This window comes from Pagrus pagrus (assembly GCF_965226575.1).
Source record: "Pagrus pagrus genome assembly, chromosome: 9".
NCBI lineage: Eukaryota > Metazoa > Chordata > Actinopteri > Spariformes > Sparidae > Pagrus > Pagrus pagrus.
Genome location: NC_140193.1, coordinates 22,252,274 through 22,277,550, shown reverse-complemented (window position 1 = coordinate 22,277,550; position 25,277 = coordinate 22,252,274). Strand labels below are relative to the sequence as shown.

The window sequence follows — 25,277 nt, the reverse complement described above, 5'->3', positions numbered from 1 at the left end:
TAGAGCACCAATCAGGTTTCCCCTGCAACTGTTGACCCTCTCAAGCTGACTGGTCAAGAACAGCTACATGCTGAGACTTCAAACGTGGACAGGAAATTCCATTAATTTCACTCAACAGCCGATCAATATCTTTTATAGCCTTGAGCCACATGGTATTTGATGTTTATGTCCTTCATGATTGCCATGATGTGTCCATTTCTATGTCCAAGAGGCAACTGATGACCGCTGATTCTTGAAACATTTAATTTTACTGCTTTTATTTGCTGTTCTATGGCTGCTGTTGAACGTGACGCTTGTTTTAAAGTGTTATCCCATAATTTTGTGATCAAATGGCCTGGCACAGAATCAAAGAGCAACATTTAGAGACTTCCATAGAGATGTCATTCAAATTTCACATACAGGCTTCAGATTACACATGGCTCTCTAACATGAGAGCAGGAAGAGGTGACAGTGTGAACACTCCTCTACGATCACACTGTTAAAGGCAGTCATCAATACTACCAATACCAAGACTCTGACCATATTTGATCACATGCTTGGATCATATTCTCTTCTTACAGCATAATTTGCTTCTCAGCCGGTGATGCAGTGCAAGAGACTGTACACAGTTAACATGTTTGCTGTTTGCCATAAAAAGCTGCCCTGTGTTTTAACTGGCACAGGATTTAGGTCAGCAACACCAAGGCCGTCCACAGTCAGGCTGAGAGCACCATTACTTGAGGAAGCTTCATTTTTTTAATGTGTGCAGCAATATAACGTACATTATATTATTATATATTATATTATATTGCTGTATGTTACTATTATTGTACAGCATATTTTCAGTACCAGTAACTCAGTAGAGTTAATGTTATAGCACCCTTAGTCTCTATTCTAACTCTATTTTAATTTGACTTCCACCGAGGAGGTTACAGTGTGTTTTCACCCATGTCGGTTGTTTGGCTGGTTTGTCAACAGGATTGCACAAAATCTACTGAACAGATTTCCACAAAACTTTACAGTTAAAGGGGCAGATCCAGGATTTTTTCTCACTTTCTTTAACATTGTGAGATTTTGCGATATTATTGTTAATTTCTCAGGGAAAAATGCATGGATGTTGATGAAAAAAAAAAATCAGGCGTATTTACGTGGCTGGTATCTGTAAGTCAGTACAAATTCATGTGGATACTGGACCTGGTGAGCTTAAATTATGGTAAAGCAAATATGGGTGGTTTCAAGTGAAACAGGACATTTGAGTTTGATATTGGATTAGGCTTGATTGAATTAAAGGGGACATTTGGGCTTTGATGAAAGTATGCGGTCTGCTGAGTGTTATTCTAGTTGATATTTTTTGTCTATTTTAGTTGTATAAAATTTGGCCTTCTAGTTAAATAGCTTCTCACCTGCCTCAGTAGGTTTTTGGGGGATTTATGTTATAGCATCTGCTTTTTACATTAGCAAATTTTATAATTATAAATAACAATTTGTATAAACATTGGTGGTTCTGGCCCTGATTACAGTCAGATTTTGGGATGTCACCTACACTGCGGGGAAGCTTGGTCGCGCCTTTTGTTTCCTGAATTGGTTCCAGGGTTCCAGGGATTGTTGCACAGACCTGGGATCAGCAGGTCCAGACAGGATCCAGGCATGTGATGACTAAGCGCTAACTGTCTTTTCTCCCCTAAAAGGCTGTGCCAAGCCCTTATCAAATCATCTGTCATGGGAAATGAAAGAAAAGATCTTTTGATACTCAACTAACCGTCACTTTCAAACCCACACAAAATGATTTGTTCATGCAGGGTCAAGCCTTGCTTTGGCTTGCACAAAAACTAATACACGATAGAAATGATGAGTAACACTCAGTTCAGGTACAATATGGCCTGTTATTATATTGGCTAAAGTTGACAAAAGGCATATAAAATAGCTCTGACAACAAGGGAGTGAGAAAAATGGTGTTTTGCTTGTTGCAAATTTGTTGTAATACTTTTTGACCACCAAGTGGCACAATCCAGTCTCAGCAGTTCTTCAGCACTGGACTGGACGGCCTCTCTCACAAAATATGCAGCTTTCCAGCAGAGGTCCCCACTGTAAAGGTTTATCACAGTCATTACAATGACAACCAGTTTAAAATATTAATGTTTAATAGCTTTTTAACCAGCATCATAAATAACCCAGCTTAGAAATCCCTTGTGTTGCTCCAAAGCACCAGAAAACACTGGGAATTAATAATGATGTGTAGCTAGATGCTGTTGGTTAACATAGTCCATCTACTGTACCAGGCAATCTCTTGTCAACATCTGATCAATACTAAGTATTAGATAAAGATTAGTCTTTGTATTGGCAAAGTCTCTGGAACTGAAAATGATGTCAGCAGTATAACAATGTTAAATGTGAAGAAATTATAGATTCTGATCACATCTATCCATCTATTATTACAAGGAGCGGACATATTGTCATAAACAATATAATCCACAATTTATATATATAATATTATACTGTAGCCCCTTAATCAATACCCACTGTTTGTCTTCTAAACATATAATGTTTGACAATACACTGTTAGAAAAGCCAACCCCGGCCCCTCCAATACAACACCACGGCCACACAAATTAACAAACCTCTCTGACAGTTTCACCCTAATATTCGGCTTCTTATACTCTCTTTAAAGGGTAAGTTCACCGAAAAATGACAATTCAGTCACAATATAGTCACCATCAAACTGATGGAAATATTTCTGGAGCCTTTCAGCAAAACAGCGTTGGAGCATTCCCCTAAACGACTGAAGTAGATGTGGATTTGTTTTAAACCAAATGAAAATAAATTAAAAAAATACGTTAAAAATGTCCGTCTGGTGTAATCCTTTTTTAAGCCGAAATCTTCACTGTAGATGCCAAGATGAAAGTGTCAGCATGTAGGCCTGTAGGTGATTGTGAATGACTTTTCATTTTTTGGCGCACTAAGTCTTTAAAAGCCCTTTGATAGGCCAGAATTTTCCTAATTTTGTGAGAGTTTCTGATAAACAGGATTTTGAATTATGTTATTGGCTTTCCCTGTGGGTCTTCTTGTCTTCCTTCACATGAGGATCCGGAGGGAACGCTCTGTACTGACCTCAAAAGTTCATGTCTCTATGTAGGGCCACATGCTGTGCGTTTATTTGTCATTGAGTGACTTTTTCTTGCAAACAAAAGGAATAGATACACTCCGTAGCCACTTTATTAGCCACACCTGTACAATCTAATGCCATCCAATACAATCTGTGCTGATCTTGAGTCTACTTTAATGATTCCTAAAATACTCCGTTTTGAATATTGACATATTGTAGATTTTAGCATTGAGGTCATAGTTAGTGGAGGTACTGTATACTGGACTGCATTATGTATGTATCAGTATTTCTCATATTCTGCCCCCCTCATGTATGTAATCAGTGAGGACATACAGTACATTCAGAAACACCTCTCAATATGACATAGTCCTGTACAACTCTACTTTTAGATAAAAATAATAAGACATTAAATATTGCCATATTTGGTGTAATAACAATGCACTATCCTTGTCATTTCTGCATTTTGTCAACTTTATCAAATGTGCAAGCACAGTTTGTGGCTAAGAGAGGGTCACCACTTCTATATACTGGTGTTGATACAGTCAGAAGCAAAGAAAGACAAACATTTGTGGGAAAGAAAAAAGCTGATTTTGTCATTTACACACACAACATTGAGGTCTTTTGGACCGCACACAATGAGAAAGTAAAGGCAATGTCAAGAAAACACAAGGGTTAAACAAATAAATATTTAAAAGTATACCCACAGAGACTAAAAGAGACTTAAATGCAATGGTGCAAGTGAAATGTCTGTGGTTGCAGGAGTCAATAATTTCCAAGCTGTTTTAAGAAATCTCCAGTTTCAATTCATTTGCTGTGTTAGTGTCTCTGAAAATGAAACCATCTTGGTTTAATCAGATATAAGGTTTAGCACCGCACATTACCAGCCCCAGCTGTAGGGACATTGGTACAGCTGTCTCTTTGTAAGACACTAATGTATGCTTTTTTTTCTCCTCTTTTAAAACATGATCTGTTATTGTGCTTTTTTACGTAAATTAGCACATGTAACTGTCCTGTCTTATATTTGGAGCCTGAGTCTGAATTGAATTAAATACTATTTACTGCAGGGTGTTCAACTGAACTACATTGAACATGTATGTACGTATGTCATTTACATTCAGACCTTTAAGGGAATTTGTAAAAACTGTCCCTCAGGGGGATGTCTTGAGACGTAAGCCTGCCGCTGTGAATATCCTGGAGTTCCCCTTGTGCAAATGTGTCAGATAGGGAATGTAAAAAAAAGTCTTAAGTCTGAGGCGGAGGGTGTGTATGAGAGAGAAAGAAAAACTGTAGGACAATTTGAGCATGAGTGACTATCTGGCTGCCTCTCTGAACATTACACTTTCTTACACCCTCATGGACATCTGCCTACAGTCTGCACACAGAGATGCAGAAACACAGTCACACAGTCACACACACACACACACACACACACTGGCCTATCCATCCAGAACAAAAAAAAGAAAAACTCTGAATCATCCGACATATTACTCACAGGCTACAGGCTAAAAACTGTGTTTGTTGCTACACGTTACTATTGGTTACTCTGACAGCATCACATTAACCAAGTCTTTGCCAAGTGAGGGTGTATAGTACAACAATAATAAGTGAATATTTCTTCCCATTAAAGTACCATTCTGAAATGTCCAGCTAAAGCATGGGCGTATGATGTTTGCCGCCCAGCTGTTAATCAGACAGAATCAACGTCTTGGGTTGCCTCTGACGTCCCACAGACAAGGAGCTCACAGCTGAAAGGACGAGACATTAGTGGAATAATAAAGTGTGGGTGGGTAAAGGTTCAATAAGCTCACACAGTTCTTTATGCTTTATGAAACAGATGGAACACACAGGAGTCATTACATAAGTCCCAGTGAATGAACAACAACACAATGTCTAGGCTGATTTTACTGCTATGTAATTCACCACAGATGGTAAGTAGCAGTGTGTATTTACATAAGCACTGTACTTCTATACTTTGCAAGACTACTTTTTTTTTAATCATTTGTATCCATCGGACAGTTGGATTTGTTAGTATCTTTGCAGTTTTTATGCTCAATTGCTAGAGTGTTATTGTGTGGGGCTCAAAGTACTCAGATACGTTTGGACTTTACTAATCTTAAAGGAAGTTTGAGCCCAAGATGCTCATTATACCATATTATACCTCTACCACAATAAAATAAGGCAACATTGTCTAACAACCATCAAGGAGTGATCACACTGTAGGTCGGTCATCTGTGCACAGAAATGTGCACCATGATAAACCCTTATTTACTATAATAAGAATGCTTTAGTTTAAACTACCCAGCAACATAATCAAGATGCTTGCCAGGAGCACAACAGACTCCTCAGTTTGTCTTGATGGACAGATACAGACTTGATGAAAAGTGAGATTACGCAATAAAAAAAACAGTCACTGGGAAAAATAAAGTTGTGAAATCCAAACTTTGGAAAAGGGACATCTTTCAATTTAAAACTGCTGGAATTGAACCAAAATGACCCGCAATGAACTCTGTTAATGTAAAAATAAACAAGGTAAAATAAGATTTCTTAACAATAAACTGAGATTGTGTTATAATTCAATGGTTAGATAATATTTTTCATCTGTATTTATTCATTATATGATTAGTTTTTATTTCATCATGTTTTCCTTGTATCTAATATTGACCACTTTTAAAACCCAGTACCACTTGGTCCACTTACAACATTAAAACGGTGCTTGATTCCGACACTGGGAAAAAAGGACTGGTACAACAGGGCTTTTTCTCACCAGACATGCAGAGACCTGTCATAGAAGGAAAAGTGCAGGTGTTACCGATTGTTACTCAGCATTATTTATAGCTGTGCTGTGAATCATTTACCATTATAAGTGCTCTCTGTGGGACTTTATAATGGTCTATCCATCCATCCATCCATCCATCCATTACTTTGAGAATATCTTGGAATAAGTTGACAAAAAAGACTGATAATAAATTCAACATATCCTAATATCTACCTGATTACACAGAATGGTGAGAAGTTAGAAGAAAGAGCTTTTAACATTAGTAACTTATTATTATTAGCTATGGATTATTGTTATTATACCATACACATTGATTTATGGGAACACTTTTCTTGTGGGCCTACTTAAAGCCCTCTATGACTTTACCTTCATCATGTATGTCCTACCTGTAATAATAATAAGACACCTTTATTCTCAAAATATCACAACTTCATTCTATGAATGTTGTACTATTAAATCATATATAATGGAGTCTGTTGTCTAATTATATATACTGTATATATATATATATATATATATATATATATATATATATATATATATATATATATATATATATATATATATACATACACACATACATATATGTATGTGTTTACTGTTGTTGACAAGGCTGAGTTGTGAAAGTTTATTTATTTATTTACTTAATTATTACTATTTTAATTGACATCAGGTATTACAGGCTCCACTCTGATGGGGGTGTTGGTAAATCTGGGATCAGACCACTTGGGGGACTCGGGTATCCCAGTCCCAGATCAGGAGGAGGAGCTCAGTGGAGGAAGTGGCTCCACAGCTTGGATGTGTGTGTATGTGTATGTGTGTGTGTGTGTGTGTGGAGCATTTACCTCCATAGTGAGAGTGTCGCTAACCACTGGACTGTTAACCGACAACAGAAGGACATCCTCGCGGAGGAAACCTCACGCGGACCCGCTCTCGAGGACTTGAACGTTAGCTTCGTGTGTCTCCCCACCTCCTCGGCACAGGTTGAAGCGGTGCAGCCGGTCCAGAAGCGAGCAGTATGCATTCAGACTGCAGGCTGCTATGGGCAGAGCGGTAATGGTGGGCAGGGGACCGACAGGGGCCGGGGTTCTCGTCCTGTCGATTCTCATCATTCTCACCACGGAAGGCTGTCGAGCGCAGAAAGGTTGGTGGCACACAGCTGCGGCGACAACTGGACGAGCCGAGTGTGGCCGCGGCGACGTGCGGCCATGCTGGAGTAAAGTGTGAACGCAGAAGTTGTGGATGTTTAGAGATAAGCTACGGCGACGGTACACTGTTATTGTCCGCCGAACTTAAAACCTACCTTACATGGCCGTGTGTACGTGGAGTTCCGCTTGGTTTACACCGCTTGCCGCCGCCCGTCATGGTGTGTTTGGTGAGAGAAGGGTGTAGTGAAACCAGGCAAACCGGTTCTTAAAAGTACTGACATTGTAAACGAATAGCTGCTGCTTGGCGGAGCAGTTGCTTGCTGAATTAACGTGCGGCTTTAAAGTATTTGTTTAAAGTCGAAAATCACAGTCTGCTACTTGTGTGCGCCTCCCGATAAGCTAGCAACCTTTAAATTGCCAGATTTGTTAATGGACCCTGGGTTTTAAGTTCTCTGTGCGAGGTAACAGCACATTTGGGAGCTTGTGGCCTTGTTTCCAGTCTCAGGTAGCTCAGTTTCTAACTCACCGTGAACTAACTACACTCACGACAAGCTCGGTGTGTTTTCATTGTTGTCGGTTCACTTTACACCGTATTGTGCCCCAACAGGGGTATTTGTTAGGTTTTAAGAGCCCACAGGCAACCTCAGGTGGTCAGAGGTTGGGGGTGGGGTATCAGTGGGGGTATGGGTGTAAACACGTGGACACAGTTTGTCATAATTCTACATTTCACATGAATCATAACGAGTTTATTTCCCACATTCATCATGAATTGGTATTTGGTGTGATAATGATAGATTAGTTATGGGAGAGAATGAGGTTGTAGGAAGGTTTGTTTTTGAGCCTGAGGGGTAACTTTAGGAAGGTAATCTGAACTCCTGCTGGATGCCATGCAGTTGTTCAGTATGTGAGTCAGAGTGAGGGGAAGCAGCTTTGTTTTTGTCCTGTTCATCTGGATAGTGTCCACTGAGAGGCTCTTACGTAACTCCAGAACATCCACTTAGCACCATGAAGCGTGACTGTTGAGTGTTATCTCAGGGCCATGAGTCCACAGCATCAACAGACACAATGCCTCTGCTCTGACAGCTCTGAAGACGCTCTGACTTCTCCTTAAAAAAAAAAAATTACGCCTGAGCTCACAATTTTGTATAAAATTGAGTTCAAGGTTCATTAAATTGTCTTACATTTTAACTATGTGGTTTTAAGCTGCCAAAAGACAAATAAAATCACATTCTTGGATTTTATGTTTTGATCGAAAGAGCCAAAAGTTTTGATTGTCTATAAAACCCGAAGCCAACTTCTCTGCTGAATCTAATTACAATGCATTACGTTCATTTGGCAGATGCTCGTATTCAAAGTGGGGCTGCAACTAACTAAGTTTTATTATCTATTAATCTGCCAGTTATTTTCTTGATTAATTGTTTGGTCTGTAATACATCCTGACGTCCCAAAGATTTGCAGGATCCTGTCGCACAAAAAAGTGAAACTGCCACATGAGATTTGAGGGGCTGGAACTAGGGCCCCCGATCACACTGAGACGCATCACTACAGGCATGATCGCTTCAAAGACGCCTTGGTAACGCGTGTTTTAAGCAGAACAGCATGGTGGAGCGAGGCTGCGTGTGCAACTGGCCATCATACTGTATGTAATTAATGGAAAAAGTGGCCTTGCACTAAAAACTTAAAATTTTAACTTCTAAAGTCTGCTAGAAAACATGCAACACGTACCATGGGAAACTATGGTTTTGCTGGCGATGCATTTCTAGCAGCGTGTCTTGGCGTGATTGGCTGCAAAGGAGTATTTTGCGTTTTTGTTCGCTGTGGGTCGACAAGTTCAATAACTGACCAATCATTTCAGCTGTAGTCCGAAGCATTTTGCATTTTTTCCCACCACATTCTCGCTCAGTTTGGGGCTCGATGTCTTGCTAAAGGACACTGCAGAATGTCGACAAGAGTTTAACCAGCAGCCTAATGATTTCAGGCTAAATCAGTCTGATCATCTCACCTGTAACCCTTTTCTGCTGTAAAGGTTCTCAAAACAACCACATGTTCATTATATATTTTGTTGATTTCTGAACTTACATTATCCCAAACATTTCCAACCATGTTCAAACGAAATTTAACACGGTGCGTTCCATTTGATTGCCTGTTGCTGTGACATCCAGGTGAGATTTGCATTTGAATGAAGGCTGAAGAACAGCATGTTTCCCAATTTACATAATTTTGGTGACAATCGCTCATAAATCTTGAGTCAAACAAAACTCTTGCTTTGGGCTTGTCTTTTACTGTGTCCCCTCTGTCTGTGCTTTATTACTGGCATCCTTCTTATGCTGAAACTGTATGTGTGTCTTGTCCTGCAGGTGATGGCTGTGGCCCCAGTGTACTTGGCCCCAGCAGTGGGACTCTGTCCTCTCTGGGTTACCCGGGGACGTACCCAAATGACACGGTGTGTGAATGGGAGATCAGCGTTCCTCGCGGCAACAGGGTCCACTTTCGCTTCGCCGAGCTGGACATAGAAGACAGTGACTGCCAGGTCAACTACCTCCGCCTCTACAACGGCATTGGACCTGAGAGGAGTGAGATTGGTGAGAGTGACAAGCTGATACCAGACTCTACTTGAACTGATTTGGGAGTTGAAGCCTCAATTTAAGCAATTCATTCTTGCCGGGCCGGCAGATGTGATAGAAAAGTGGCATATGAAACTCCTCCAAAGGAGACTTTCTGAAAATATACAGTGTTATCCATATGTTAGATGAGATTAGATGATATCACATCTAAGAGGGGTCTCTGTGACGGTTGCCTTTGAATTTTACCTTCAAGTGTGGCCATTCCGAACAAACTAGCTCTTTTTTTGCATAATGTGGCCTTTAGCCCTCTCCCAATCGATATCTGTCATGCATTCTGTAGCTTCTTCACTGTCTATATTTAGTTATACAGAAAAAAACAGGTCATTGGAGAAATAAGATGTCAGGAAATTGTAGAACTCATTAACACCTGCTGTAGTTACCTCTACGTGAATCCTGACCTGCATACAGCTGGTCAGTATTTAGGCTTCTTAATGGCCCAGACATGTTTAACCAAGGTTAGTAAATTTTAAACTTTATTAAAGATACATGCCTGTGCAGCCTGAAGAGCAGAGGAAGATTTAGCCCCAGATTCTACTGGGTACATCAGCATTGCAACTGCTGGAGCTGATTGTGACCATTTAGGCAATGCTCGTGGTCCACCAGGCACGCCACGTCCCAGGAGTGAGTGACTCTCCACCCTGTTCTGCAGAGAATATGCGTATGAGCCAGGCAGGACCTCAGACACAGTAACAACATAGAGCATCTTAATAACACACCACAAACACAGAAGTCAAGGGAAAACGACAACATAAACACAACTGGAGCAAGTCAACAATATCAGGCAGCTTGACGCTTGGTATGAAATGTTCCTGGTGGGGATACAAAGCCACGTGAAGGACAAAACAAATCTGCGTCACACTTGCGACACCATAAAGACGTGCCTGGTGGAAAGAGGGCAGTTTTGTAATTATTCTTCAGTATGAGTCAAATTGTGCATTTAGTAGTCACTTTTCTTTCCCTGATGCATTTGTTTACATGATGTTCAAGAAATCAGTATACAATACCAGGTTACTCGAGTTCATGTAAACGCAGTGACTGACATTGCATCAACCACATGATGAGCCTACAGTCACAGCTGGTCTCATGCCAGAGTGCTGCCGGCAAGCTTGCAATGAGCGTCATCGGTGATGTAAATTAAGCTCAATATTAGACATGAAGATGTACAGTTTAATACAAATAGAGCTATGAATGAGGAATTGAACGGGGCTATTTCTTAATTTTTTATGGTGCTGTAAAAAGATCCCTTAAATAGTTTGGGAAAAGGCTGGGTTGGAACTGCAGGACATCTCACTTCACTGTGAGTTTGCAGTAGCTTGAATCAATATAATATGACAGAATTTTAAGCTTTGATTCAGTCCAAAATGATTTCATTAGTAAAAGTCTTGAATTTAATCAATTCCGACACATTTTCTCTTGCCTGAAGTTTATTCATAAATTTATACACTTTCTCCTACTTAGCTGGGTACTACTAAGTGCTAGTACTAGGAAGTTGTACATGTTATGACACATTAATCTGTCACCTGCAACTGGGAAATGTTTGCTTCCCTTAGAACTGGAATGTGAACACCTATCGGCAGTGGTTAATATCATTTTAAGATATTCAAATTTGTAAAACAATTATGTTATTTATTGAGACGTGTAGTCATTTACATCTCTGCTTTGTCATCCTTTCCCAGAGTAAATAAGAGGTTTATTTCTCAGTTAGTTACAACCACTTAATCTGCACTAATATCTAATAAAATGCATGTTTATTGTGATATATGTTAAAATTAACCTGTATAACTAACCAGAACCTCTTTGTCCTGTATCTTAATGCTCTTAAACAGTGAAGTACTGCGGCTTGGGTCTGAAGGTGAAAGAGCTGATCGAGGCCACCGGCAACCAGGTCACTGTCCAGTTCATGAGTGGGACCCACCACAGTGGACGTGGATTCTACCTGTCCTACTCGACCACTGAACACACAGGTAACACACTCTCACACCACTCACCTATGTCTCATGTGTTGATTGCTGCAGGAGGGGTGGGTGTATGTAATGGAGGTGTAGCAGACTGGAATGATGTTTTGTTGATGTCATCTCAATGTCGAGCTTAGTTACTTTTCTGTTTTGGCCCCTGGCGTAAGAGTTGCTTTGGAGACAGGTTGTGTGTGTGTGTTCGTGCGTGTGCGCCACAGTCTAATGTAAGTCTCATGACAGCTGTTTCATTCTGCACCACCTCCATAGTTTTGGATGTTCTGAACTAATTAGATTGTATTGAAAAGACTTACACGTACACATGTCAGGTAGTGTGTTGCGTTTGCCTTATCTCTGTTGTTGTGTAAAAACTTCATACATCTCCTTAAGTCAGCTACGCAGTCAGTCACAATGAGTGTACTTTAGATCTAACATGTATGGTGGTTTTACGGTTACCTGCAGAGATGACCAAGAAAAAAACCCAAAACATTTCAAAAAACCCTGTGAATAAATCTATTAGAGCAGCATTTCACAAAACACAATAATACAGGAAACGTATTAATCAGGCCGGGTCAGGTCCTGGGGTCAGGTCCTGGGGTCAATGCTCGGCGTCTCAGTTGTGTGGCAATACAGTATGTCTAATAGGCTCATGAATCAGTGTGGACTGTGGTATATGCTATCAACTCTGATCATGTGGCGCATCTTAGTCATCACAGGAGAATTAGACTATGGCTGCGTTCCAAAGCACATACTTCTCTTTTTACTTTTAGTTCACACTGCAGCTCCCCTTACACCACACTGTTGCACGCAGTCTGCATCCAACTGGGACATACTACTTCATCTTAACCTCACATCTGAACTTTGACCCTCTTGCTCATACATCCTATGTCATCTGTATTTGAAGTACATTTTAAGTAAAGACTGAGGAAGTATGCGATTTAGAATGCAGCCAATGAGCAGCCATCAGTCTGTTCTCTCAGCGGCTCAGTTGGCATGACGTTTTCATTTACTGCGCAGAGGATTGCGGGTCAGAATACGCGATATGTGACCGGATGCAGTGGGACAACCTGGTATTGTTTGGCATACTGCATTTGACATTCTGTCTTTATGTACTGTATGCATTGTTCCCATATGTCTGAAAAATATGATTTGCTGGCCGGGGCATCTCTGTAGCACCATGATGCTTTATCTATAATGATATGGTGTGACATATTTGACCTTTTTAGAAAAGTTGCAGGCCCTGTTATTTGGATATTGTATCTTCTTTTTCTGTCCGTTTTCATGGCTTTATTGTACAGTACAGCTGAAAAATGATGGGAAGAGAGAGGAGGTATGACATGCAGCAAAGGGCCACAGGTCATTCCCAAACCCTGGGCCACCACACTAAGAGCACAGCCTTTGTGTATGGGGCGCCTGCCCTTGGCCAAATTTTGTGCCACATGTAAGAGTCTACAGCCATCTCTGTGAGGCTGACTTAGGCACGGCGCTGCTTTGAGTTGAATGCTAATGTAAGCGAGCTAACATGCAGACATTTAGAATAATTATAAATGTTATATTTACAATCTTAATGTAGTTTGCAGGCATGCTAACATTTCATCGTTACACTTAGTTTATTTGAAGCTGATTGGAATGTCATCAGTTCTGCTGGTATTTGACCATAAAGCGCAAGTCTTTAAGTCAAATGTGGATCCTTTCTGTGACACTAGAGGAAAAATTAATCATCATTAAGTCAGTAGGATTAATCATCTGGGGACCAGTAATGTATGTACAAAATGTAACTCTTTTTGAGGTAAGATGCAGAGTTTGGGTTCACTGCATTATGGATGGGATCTTAATTATTTTTGAGTAAATTGGAATCAGACCTCAGGTCCCTTTTTGGATTAGGCATGTTTTTGAAAATGAATGATCGGTAGCGATTGGTTGGATTGTTGGCTTGTGATATGGACCCCTGAGGATCTCTAAACCATATTTAGAGAAACATAGCATGAATAATGCATTTTCTAAAAAGCTTTTTGATGTTCTTTTTCGTTAATGTGTTTTGTCCAGCGGTTACTGTGTTTACATGTCAGGACCAATGTATTTTATTGGGTCATTATCCCGTAAACAAACAGAGGTTTCAGTTCATTGAAAGAGGGTACCAACTGAAGATAACTTGACTTGAGCTGTGTCCGCAGTTTTGCTGGAGGCCAAGTGAGTGTACACCACATGCCATTTATGATGTGGTGTTTGCTCACCATTGAGAGTGTAGTTAAACACACAGCAGAGATAAGGGGCTGCTCTGCTGTGGATGGTACAAACTGATCAGTCACATATCTGGGATTTCAGCCGCAGTGTGCAGGGTCGTCATGCTTTTGGTCATTATTGTTATTTTTTCTCACTTTAATGTGAGACAGTCATGAATACAGACGGGTGGCACCAACAGATGTATGTGCAGTTGGACAAAAAAGATTTCTCCACCCATAATTGACAGTCAATGTGTCATTGACATTGCAGAGTTACAGCCCTCTACGTCTCTGCAAAATGTGAATTGGGACTGACTTTATTCGTGGTTTTTAGTTGTGGCTTTTTTCAGTGGAGTGCGGCTGGTTAAAGAAAGCTGAGATGGACAGAGGGCAATGAGGACTGACCCTTGTGAAGTGAGATGAGTTGGAGAGAAAATTTGTAAATGACAGGAACAAGGAGCGGGAGGAAGTGAAAGCAATTGAGAGAAATAGAAAGTAGTAATGACATTTTGTGGTTTTATTAGCAGACTTCCTGCCCGTGAGAAGCTGCTTCCATTTCTCTAATCTGATATCATTTTACTGAAGACATGTCAGTCAGCCTTTTTCAGACATCAACCTTTAAGTTCATCTGACAGCAAACATGTTGGACTAAATCAGCACACAAGTGACTTTTACATAAATCTTTATCGTCTCCAACACTACATAGTGCCCCTTAAGGTAAAGCCTGCAGCAGCAGGTTTATCATGCAGCGAGAGAGGTTAAAGCATGTTTTGCTCCACCTTTAAGGATCACTGTGATGTATTTATTGTCTCAATTTATAATCTCGTATGCACAATGAAAATAAAACCAGTTTAATAAGCTAACGGTGAATGAGACAATTTTAAAACAACACAACTGTAGTTACAATCAACACTCCCTCTACTGTACATAAACTTCACTTGGCATCATTGTGAACTGAGAGTTAACAGTAAGTAAACAATGATTGATACAATTTTAAAATGTCAACATGTCATCAGAAATTTGGTATTGATAACAAAATAGCTAATTTCTTATGTGCTAGACAGAATTTCTATAATCCATCAGTGTCCTTGTCTTTACACAAATGACGTCAAAGGACCTATGGATGAATTAAACACAAAAACAGTTTATATGTGTGTGTTAGATCTGATAAAGTCACTGTCTTCTGACAAGCAATTTCCAACCAAGATTTTGTACATGGCAGCTCGATAGTTGATGGTATAGACATGATTCAACTGATGCATTAATACTGTAGCTTTTGTATACAGCAGTCCATGAGACACAGAAGCAGATTCTGATGTCTGAAATCGCTGCATTTTCTCTCTCAGAAAGAAGTCTGCGCTTTGTCATGTGGAACATTTTCAGTGACTTCAGATAACATGACATGTGTGCAGCAGAGTAATTACTCTAAGTGGTCATCTCTGTGACTGAATCACAGTTGAAGGCAAACAAGGCCATCAACGGACCCCCCTCCCACCCCCAAAGAGCTAATGCATGTTTTTACTGTCATGTATCTGATCATGCGGATGAGCGTGGGAGGACAGTTTGCACAGCTAAGTAAATCAGTCACCATGGCCACTTGCGGCGGTTGGGGGTATTTGTCTGCTTGACTCACTGGTTGGTTTACCAGATAAATGAGCTTTTTGATAAATGTGGTCACGACGAGACGAGACTGACCACCCCCACTGGGTTTGCATAGAATTCCGAGCAGCCCACAGCATCCTGTTGGATATATGTGGTCTCATCCCCGAAACACTCATTGGGAACTTCTGACACACACACACACACACACACATTTTGTGACAGATCATGAACTCAGCAATTTTGACAATTGGTTAGTAGTTAGTAGCAAGAATGTCCAAAAATCCACTGGATCCAGCTTCTCAAATGTGAATATATGTCCTGTATGATACTTAACTGAATGTCCTTGAGTTTTGAATTGTTGGTCATTTTGAATGTGTCAAATTGGGCTCTTGGAAACTGTTATGGACCTTTTTTTTTTTCATTTTACATTTTATAGTCTTAACGATTAATTGAAAAATGTACACACCAGATTAATCAATAATGAAAGTAGTCCTTTGTTGCAGCTCTCATTTGAAGAATTACTTTCAATCAAGCTAATGTAAAATCTCCTTCTATTGCTTTAGTTTAAGTGATTTAAATCCCGGATAATAAAGCAGATGAATTCCCTGGGAAAGGTTGGCGGTTGTCAGCTGGGGTGATAGGTGAGCAGGAGCGTGCAGAGAAAACCAGTTCTGACACTGTTGGTTTGCCTTTTGCAGATCTAATCACCTGCCTGCACAAAGGAACGGATTTCCCTGAGGCAGAGTTCAGGTAAATAATGCTGGCTTTGTGTGGATATATTCGTGCAGGGATCAAACTGTCTGACACTCATTGTGTGTGTCTTCCTCGATAGTAAGTACTGTCCGGCAGGCTGCTTGACATCCACTGAGGAGATTTCTGGAACTATACCGAATGGATACAGAGAGGTGAGTGAATTCAATGTGCACACGTTCATACAGCATGTGTTTTTCTTTTTGTTGCTGTCCTCATCATATTTCCAGGGGAGTCATGGTGCCTAGTGGTCTCCTGCTGTTTGGTCACTATGCCCACTGTTGCCCCACAGGAACCATTAGTATTTGCTTACTCATGTTTCCATGGCCTCTCACTGCCGCCACCCGTCTCTGTGCTGCAAGTCTGCACTTCTTTCCGTCTGATTCACTGAGATCCTCTTTCTCTTCCTTGTGTAAACGGGCCCCTGCTCTGTGGACATGCGAGTCCTGGGCTGATGACCTCACAGCACCCCCGCTGCACGTGAGGTCATGGGTGCCGAGTCTCTGGCTGATGACCTCATGCTCTGAGCTCGGGGTTTGTTGAAGGGAGAGAGGGGGAGTGAGGGGTTGTTGCTGGCTGACGGGAGAACAGGGAGGAGATTTGGGGTGTGCTTCAGGGAGCGAGGTGCCCCACAGGAACAGAGGAGGGGCAGGGTCAGCGGGTGAAAGGGAGGTGAGATAATAGTTTGGCCGAAAATAATAACCCTTTAATCCAGTCCAGCTGCGAGAGGGTGCCGAGCGGAGCTGTGTGTCGAGTGTGTGTTCAGGAGAGACAAAAAGCTGGAGAGTGAGTCAGTGTGAGTGAGGAGTTGGAGAAAACCTGTGCGTGTGTATGTGAGTGCGCAAGTGACTAATTCATTCTTGTGTTTTCGAGGTGTGTGTGTGTGTGTGTGTCACTAGGCTGTAATATCTTGATTGGGGAAGCATACTTCAGGGATCAGCCTCCCCACCCAGAGCAGCCCCCCTCAGGTCACTTTCTCTCGTTTAAATCCGTTTCTTATGTAATCCATGCACTGGTTTCTATATTACCACATTCCACTTATGACATATTTATCTGTATGTGTGTCATTTCATGTGTGTTCGTGTGGTTTCCTCTGTTGGAGGCAGGGTGCGGCGGTTTGGAGCGGTGCTGTGTGTTTGTCTTAGTGGTTTGGTATGGCGCTCTTTAGGATGTGGTGTGTGTTTTGGGGAAGTTTAAGAGTCACGGGGCCAGTGTTGATTACTCGTGGCAGGATTTGACTTCAGTGCATGTGTGCATGTGCATACATGTTTACATGTGCTTGTCACTGTGTGGGTCACCAGAGCTTTCCCACAATCCCATCAGCTGTGGATTCCAGTGTGGGTCTTTTCCAGTAATAAAATTCCACCTCACTCCAGCAGCTGTTCATGGGAAGGAGCTCGTGATCAGAGTGCAGCCGGGTTTTTGTCCGTTTCACAGTGATGTGGCAGCAGGTTTGGACAGGAATGCAACCAGCAGTGAATCATTACCATCAGTGCCTCTCCATATCCTCTCTACAGAGAAGTGACATCATGCTGACTCATCAGCCTTTATCTGCCACAGTCTGAAGGTTAAGAGCTTCTTCTCTAATCACAGTGCGAGACAATGCTGGCGTTTCCCACCGCCTTACCTGCAAACGGTACTGGTTTGCAATGGTACCAGCAGCCCAGTTTAATTAGGCATTGTTACCTGTAAGCCCGTTTTAGTACAGGACCTGTTTCAGGAACTGTTTTTAGGAACTCTGCCACTAGCAATGGGACAACATAAGATTTTATCACAGATCCCAACAAATAACAGCCAAGATAAGTTGATCTTGATGAATTTCCATTGTGGGGATGAAGGAAAATTGGGATAATGTTGAATATGCTCACATCAGTGACTTGAAAAAGCAGTATAGCTCAATGATGTACGTTCATTGAAAAAAGATATGTGTCCTGTCTTTGATGTAATAGAAATATTTGTCTTGTGTATAAATGTAAGGTAAAGTGACCCAATATTATTCAGTGCCATTTTAGGTGTTTTGAGAGTATTTTGACGATTTTCTTGCTAATCAGTACGAGCTGAAGTAGACAAATGATCAGAAAACACCATAGTTTGAGTTTTTGGTTAACAACTATCTTGCTTTTTTCTCTGTATCACAAGCAAATAAGAAGCAAATAAAAAGCAACAACAGGCTTTGTTGTTAATGGAAATAGAAAGTGTCCTTTAATCTCATCTTTTCTTCCTTTCATCCTGCAGTCCTCTCCTCTGTGTGTGGCAGCCATCCACGCAGGTGTGGTGTCCAACGCTGTGGGAGGGAGGATCTATGTGGTCAGCAGCAAAGGCATCCCTCACTATGAGGCCACACTGGCTAACAATGTCACTTCCACTGGGTAAGAGTTTTCCCCAGTGTTTTGTTTATGTAATGTGGGTGTTCCCGCTCCCACTCCTTCTTTTCAGTCACTAATTACTCAGTCAAAAGAATCGATAAACTTTAGATGTACTGATCCATGTTTAATTGATCCTCTCAACCTTCTCTCCTCAGAGGAACTTTGTCGAACAGCCTCTTCACCTTCAAGACCAACGGTGAGTTTCCTTTTTATAATGAAGCACCGTGAGTTGCTGTAACAGTTTTGCAGAGGGAAGTACTGTAAATGTAATTATTTCCATCAGCATCTGTCATTTTAGTTGTAAGTCTTGCCGTTTCTGTAATTATTATAAGTCTGCAGCAGAAAATATAGAGTGAATTACCCATTGCTTTTACATATGCATTTCAGTGCAGTTAAATTAATTTCATACAGACATATAAAAAATATGTACATTAAGGCCTCTTAAATCTCTTTCAGTTGTTTTTAATGATGCTAATGGCCTCTCTGTGCTCGCAGGCTGCTATGGAACGCTGGGCTTAGAGAACAGTGGTGTGGCGGACACTCAGCTCCTCGCTTCCTCTGTGTGGGAATGGAGCAATACCATTGGTCAGCACAGTGTGTGGGCGCCATCAGGGGCGCGGCTTAAAAAGGCGGGGCCGCCGTGGGCACCTTCTCAGAGCAACCAAAAGCAGTGGCTGCAGGTCGATCTTAAGAAGGAGAAGAGGATCACAGGTAACCACATACTGTAGCACATCCATAAGCACTCTGATTTGACTGTAAGCCTACAATAAGGCAGAAAAATATTCCCTCAGGCTCTAGCTTTCCTGTGATTTTTAGTGGCATGGCAAGGTCAGCAGTTCGGTCCACCACTTCGGTCTAGGACCCTTTAGCTGATATAGAGCCATGGCCAAGCCATGGCCAACAATAACATGTAAGGTGGCCTATAGTGCCATGTATGAACAAGTTGGAAACAGTTGTAACATGGCTGAAGATAGCTAAATTAGCCTCACCTTCTGTGATTTCTCTGAGGTGGAGGGTATGTCAGAATCTCTTGCATGATAAGTTAAAAAACAATTAATTGTGGTAGTAGTTAACGGTATTGGAAAGGCACCTTGATTTAGCATACGGTAAGGTTAGCGAAACCATCATCAATGTTGTGTAAATTAAATGTTTTTTTTGTGTTTAGGAATTAATCTTTGCTAGTAGGTCAGATTCATGTTAATGTGAAATTTCGGAAAGTTGCATTAATTTTTTTTTAAAAAAGCTTGAGGGGACCCCCTGTTGAAGTCCCAGGATCTAGACTGATATCTCTACTACTATTAGATTACTACTATTAGATTAACTGACATTCAATTTTGCCACATTCATCCCCAACAAAATGTTTATTTGATCGGGTACTTTCTGCTGCAGAGATAGTTCTGGCTATGCAAGACTGCTGACACCTCTGAATACAAACAATGTTCTGCAAAAAATGTTCTGGCCATTATTCAGTGCCACAGCTCTGGAACAGACACTTGACAGCTGTGCAGAGGCATACGCCCGTGGTGTGGTAGTTCTAGTTGGCATTTAGTTCTAAACAACTTCTGAGTGGATTGCCATAAAGTTTGGTACAGATATCGCCTGTGGTCAGAGGCATAATCTCCATGGCTTCGAATGTTAGCATGTTAACATGCTAACATTACAGCAGATTAGCTTTGTCATTAGACATTATGTCAGCAAAATCACATTTTAATTTGTTTAAACTTATATTAGAGCCAGCTGCACATCATCCTCTCGTCTCTGCTGCCCCCTCATCTAGGCATCACCACCACTGGCTCCAGCCTAAGAGAATACCAGTACTACGTTTCAGCATACCGGGTCCTGTACAGCAACGATAGCCAGCAGTGGAACATCTACAGGGAAGCAAACTCTACACAAGACAAGGTAACACAAGCACCAAATCAATAAACCCTGCTTGCTCAACAATTACGTCATTGGCTTTTATGTTTTTTTTTTTCTCCTTCAAATTAGTGCAAATGGACAAAAATGTCACTTAAGAAAGCTGCAGGGACATATACTTGGACTGTTTCCATAGCAACTGGTATTGACTAAGCGATGTTTATGGCAGGAAGTGAAGGCAGTCAGTGGTTTGAGTTAAGTGCTGTGGTAGACAAGTCAGGACACTTGGGCATTAATAATGAATGGATATGGATTTAGCGGCCGGGTTGTTAGACTGGAACTGCTGTCTACGAGCTGCTCTCTGCTGGGATTCTCACGGCTTCTTATAGTGTGGAGGGAAGTAGTTATTAGCTTGCCAAGTTGGAAAATAATCAGCTTATGTCTTCTAATGCATTTGTTCACAGTCTGAAACACGTTTTTTTTCTTCTAAACCACTACAACTGAGTTAGAGTTTGGTTTAAATCTCTGGCACAAATAAGAAGGATTGTTCTTGTTTTAATGTAGGTTTTTCAAGGCAACATCAACTACCTGCACGAGGTGAGGAATAACTTCATTCCTCCAATCGAGGCCCGCTTTGTGAGGATCAATCCAACCCTATGGCACCAGAGAATAGCACTCAAGTTGGAGCTGCTTGGCTGCCAAATTCCTGCAGGTCAGTGGAGGTGGTTGATTTGTAGATGAACAAATATCCCGTAAACGAGAGAAGTCCGCACTCAGTTCTAAATGTTAAAAAAAAAGTTGGGGTTTTTTTTCCAGCGAGGTCAAGGCCAGATCTCAGGCCAGATGTGAGGTCGAGGCCAGATGTGAGGATGTTACCCCCCTCTCGGGACTCTCCACCGTCTGTGGGTACGAAGCGCCCACCTCACCTTGGCCAAACCACACACACCCCAGACATCCGAAACACTACTATGCCTCCTCACACTGGCAAAGGTGCGTCAGATTTTTTATTTAAAAAACAAAAGAAAAGCTTATTTGATCCCGAGACATTTGTCGCCTGGTGCTTACTGTGCTGTTTCTGCTCTCAGATGTGGCGCTGGCAGCAGTTCTGGTGCCCGTGTTGGTCATGGTTCTGACGGGGCTCATCTTGACTGTGGTTTGTGCTTGGCACTGGAGGAACAGGTTTGCATTCTCATCATCATGTCATAGATAAAAATCCCCTGTGAAAACTTAGTTTTGCCTTACAATGACAGTATTTTTGTCTCTTAATAGAAAAAAGAGCTCTGAAGGGACTTATGATCTCCCCCACTGGGATCGCACAGGTATGTGATCTCTTTGCAGCGAAGGTTGATCTGTGTTTTGTGAGTGTTGGCCGGTCCGACTCAATGTGCGTCTCATTGTGCTTCTGCTGCAGACTGGTGGAAAAGCATGAAGCAGCTGCTGCCCTCTAAGATGGTGGAGACGGAGGATTCAGTTCGGTACAGCAGCAGCGAGGTGGGACGGCTGACAGGGAGAGGTGCTGTACCCAGACTACATGCTGAACCTGCAGGTAAATACCGTTCAACATGAGGACAGTTGAAGGGTTCTGAGAGACCCCATTAACTTCTGGTGAAGATCCAGATAAAGGGACGGATCTGGGAATTTTTTCTCACTTTCTTTAGCATTATGGCATTTTCAGCATTTTCGTTGATTTCTCAGGGAATAATGGATCTTGATGGGGAAAAAACAGGCGTATTTACGTAGCTGGTATCTATGAGTACAATTCGCTAAATATATAAATATGTTTTATTTGATATTGGATTAGGCTGTACTGAGTTTAAGAGAACATTTGGGCCTCAGCAGAAGTATGCGATGCGTTTACTCTGTAACCCATTCTAGTTTAATAGTTGAAAATGATGAATAAATTGTTGCAGCTCTAGTGTCTGTAGAGGTTTTAAAGGCTACCTGTAGTTTATTGCATTTACAGCGTTTGCCGCTGAAATGCCAGTATCTTTATGGCGTAACAAAAAGGTTTCCTACCTTGCAAAACCTTTATTTTGATGTTGTGAAATCAGTTTTTTTTTTTTTAACTAACTCTCTTCATGCTGAAAGTTAAATGTGACTCCTGTTACTCTGTGCTGCTGGCCCTGCTGCTGCACGGAGTAGATGCCTCCGGCAGTTTGTAATCGTAGCGTCCATCCTCGGGACTATTGATTTTTTAAAAAGTTAAACTTTGGTGGGGGCAGTGGCCAAGTAATGTAAATGGTGTAAATCCGACCACCGGGAACACAAAGTACCCTGGCAGGCCTCCTGCAAAGTTTAAATAAGCTATTTATATGGAAAAAAAGATTTGCACTGCTAAAAACTAATTTACATACATATGTATACTTCTGTTTGCATTTTTCTTGTTAAATATGAAGAAAATATGAGCAGAAGTGAAGAAATAAAGTACAAATGTATGTCAAATATGGTTCAGTACAAAGTTTCAATAAGTTATTAAAGAGGAGGGGAAAAGATCTGCACTAACTGTTAAAAACTAATAATATAGAAATTTATACAAACTGCTGTTTACATTTATGTATTATTAATAATGGAAATTAAAAAAATACATTTTCAGAAGTATTGCGCTTTACCTGTAGTACTTGAGCGCTGAACTGGTCTCCCTATGAGTTGACAGTACCAGCAGCGGCCCCAAGATGATTTTAGTTTGAGACCCTTGATTTAAATGATTGTTTTTAAACTGTTGGACAAGCTGCTCACAGTGTGGACACCAGGTCACCTATAAACTCAAAGAGTCGTTGGTTATTAATACACTGTGACATGCTCTCTTTTCAGAATATGCTCAGCCCCTGGTGAGTGGTGTTACAACATTAGGCGCCCGGTCAACCTTCAAACCCGACGAGGGGCCCGACCCAGGATACTCAGATCCTGACCTGTACGACGCTCCCATCTCGCCAGACGTATACCACGCCTATGCGGAACCCCTACCAGCTTCGGGCTCTGAATACGCTACGCCCATCGTGGTTGATATGGGTTGCCACCCGTCAGGGGGCTCCTCCTTGAACCAGCCCTCCACTGTGTGTAGTTTCATGGGTGCCGGGCCGGCCGCACTGCTCACGCGGACGGACAGCAGCCAGTCAGGGAGGTCGGCTTACGACACCCCCAAGAACGCCACTGGACAGGTCACACCCACCGAGGATCTGACCTATCAGGTACCTCAGAGTAGCACTCAGAAGCCATCGGGACATAGCTGAAGAGTCTGGAAGCACATGGCCTTAATCTGCCCCTCACTGCCAACACAACCCACTGGACAAAGATATGGGGGTTGTTAAAGGAGGAGGAGGAGCCCGTGAGCCCTGGAGCCCTGGAGCCCGGGCTCGAGTCTTGAATGAACACTACCTTAGCTTTAGATTCATCTGGAGATGTCTGTATTGCCTAAATGTTTCTGCATGGCCACAATCTGCTTGTGTAGTGCCATTACAGTCCTATCACTGAAACCACAACGATGAATGTGTTCGTGCCACGTGTGAGAGGCGGATGGATGAAAAGGAGAAAGCTGACTACTATTTGATAAAGACTCTGTCCCTGTTCTGTGATCCTTAGTAGTTGTTGCATTCTGTGAAACTGTGATTTCCATTATTTCAATGTTTTTCTGTTACATACTGAATCAGGTTAAACCGAAATGTACCTGATGATTTACATTCAAAGATTTAAGGGTTCTCTTACTGAATTAATTGCATGTTGCATCAAGTTTCCCACATCCAAGGTCAAAGAATTCCTTCTCTCGTGAAACTCTCGTTTCCCACGGTACGTTTTGTCTTACTTTGTTTAAAAGCATGACTTGAAATTGTGTATAGTTCTAGTAATTCCATTACTGCAAACCTGTTTAAACTCTCAGATGATTTACTGATATTTATTTTTATTTCACATCCTGCTGATAAGGAGAAACTCTTATTAAAAACAGCCCACCACTAGCCTCACTGATTACAGAATTGTGGTTGCACTCTTGCGGACTGACGGTCAGTAGTTTTGAGCGTCAGATGTTGCATGTTACCTTGAAAAGGCCAATCAGGAGGATCGATCCAATGAAGTCCCCAAGGAGAAAAAACCTTTTTGTTAGACCAAATGTTGCCTTTTCTATGTTAATGCAATGTTAATTCACAACAGAACCAACTTTGACAATTGTGCCAACAGTGCAGGTTTAGCCAAATAAACATTAAAGCAGTCTTAATATAGGAAAAACAGTTTTTAAAGTCCTAGTTAGAAGGTGATTTCCTAGCTAAAAAGGTACAGAGACAAGAGGTAGATGGGTTAATCTGTTACAGCTGATTATTTCATAGAGTTTCCTGTGTTTGTCCTGAACTTTTTCGATTTTATTTGTGCATCGTGGTGATTTGTCTCGTGTTCAAATGGGTGTTTGATCTGTCTTAATGCATTCAAGTGTGACTCCTTCCTTCCTTGTATCTATGTGCATCAACATCTGTATGTGTGTTAAGCTGTTTTTCAGTCCTGCGTGTGTTTTTGTTGTTTGGACTGGTTTTTAATGCAGCTTATAGTTGTAGTAGGATGTGTTCAGTCGTTGTCTGTAGCACCAGTAGACTGCATTACCCTCCTGGCCACCTGTGGTACTAATCAGACCAAACACTCTGTGACAGGAGTGCAGATGGAGAAAAATGGAACAAGCTGCTTTATAACATTACAGAATGGCAACCTCACCTGAGGGAAGGTGCTATTCACACAGCTGTGCCACCAATTGTGCTTTGATTATGCTCAATAACCAAAGCGATCTACAGACAGAGTTCTGGTGCTCCCTGGTCACAGAGGGATTGTGTTTATGTGGCTCTCACTGATTGTAAATAGAGAAATAAAGAGTTTTAAAATGAAATCTTTTGTTACAATCTTTTATTTTAATTACAATCAGT

The 25,277-nt window shown here is 41.4% G+C and overlaps 2 protein-coding genes across 2 annotated transcripts in view; one reads left to right on the top strand and one right to left on the bottom strand.

Annotated features, from left to right (window-relative positions):
- The window catches only part of col8a1a (collagen, type VIII, alpha 1a), a 38,804-nt gene extending 32,049 nt beyond the window's left edge, over nucleotides 1-6,755 (bottom strand). Inside the window, exon 1 of the mRNA XM_084361147.1 lies at nucleotides 6,704-6,755. Coding sequence (XP_084217273.1) covers nucleotides 6,704-6,709 — 6 coding nt within the window. The 5' untranslated portion in view covers nucleotides 6,710-6,755. The remainder of the gene's footprint in view (nucleotides 1-6,703) is intronic.
- dcbld2 (discoidin, CUB and LCCL domain containing 2) lies at nucleotides 6,645-25,240 on the top strand. Its single transcript, XM_084361150.1, has 15 exons — nucleotides 6,645-7,002; nucleotides 9,364-9,588; nucleotides 11,457-11,594; nucleotides 16,105-16,156; nucleotides 16,239-16,311; nucleotides 18,392-18,525; nucleotides 18,678-18,718; nucleotides 19,018-19,233; nucleotides 20,300-20,424; nucleotides 20,944-21,091; nucleotides 21,196-21,369; nucleotides 21,465-21,558; nucleotides 21,649-21,698; nucleotides 21,791-21,925; nucleotides 23,191-25,240. The coding sequence occupies exons 1-15, from the start codon at nucleotides 6,900-6,902 to the stop codon at nucleotides 23,607-23,609; spliced, it is 2,127 nt and encodes a 708-aa protein (XP_084217276.1). The 5' UTR covers nucleotides 6,645-6,899; the 3' UTR covers nucleotides 23,610-25,240.
- The last annotated feature ends 37 nt before the right edge of the window (nucleotides 25,241-25,277 follow it).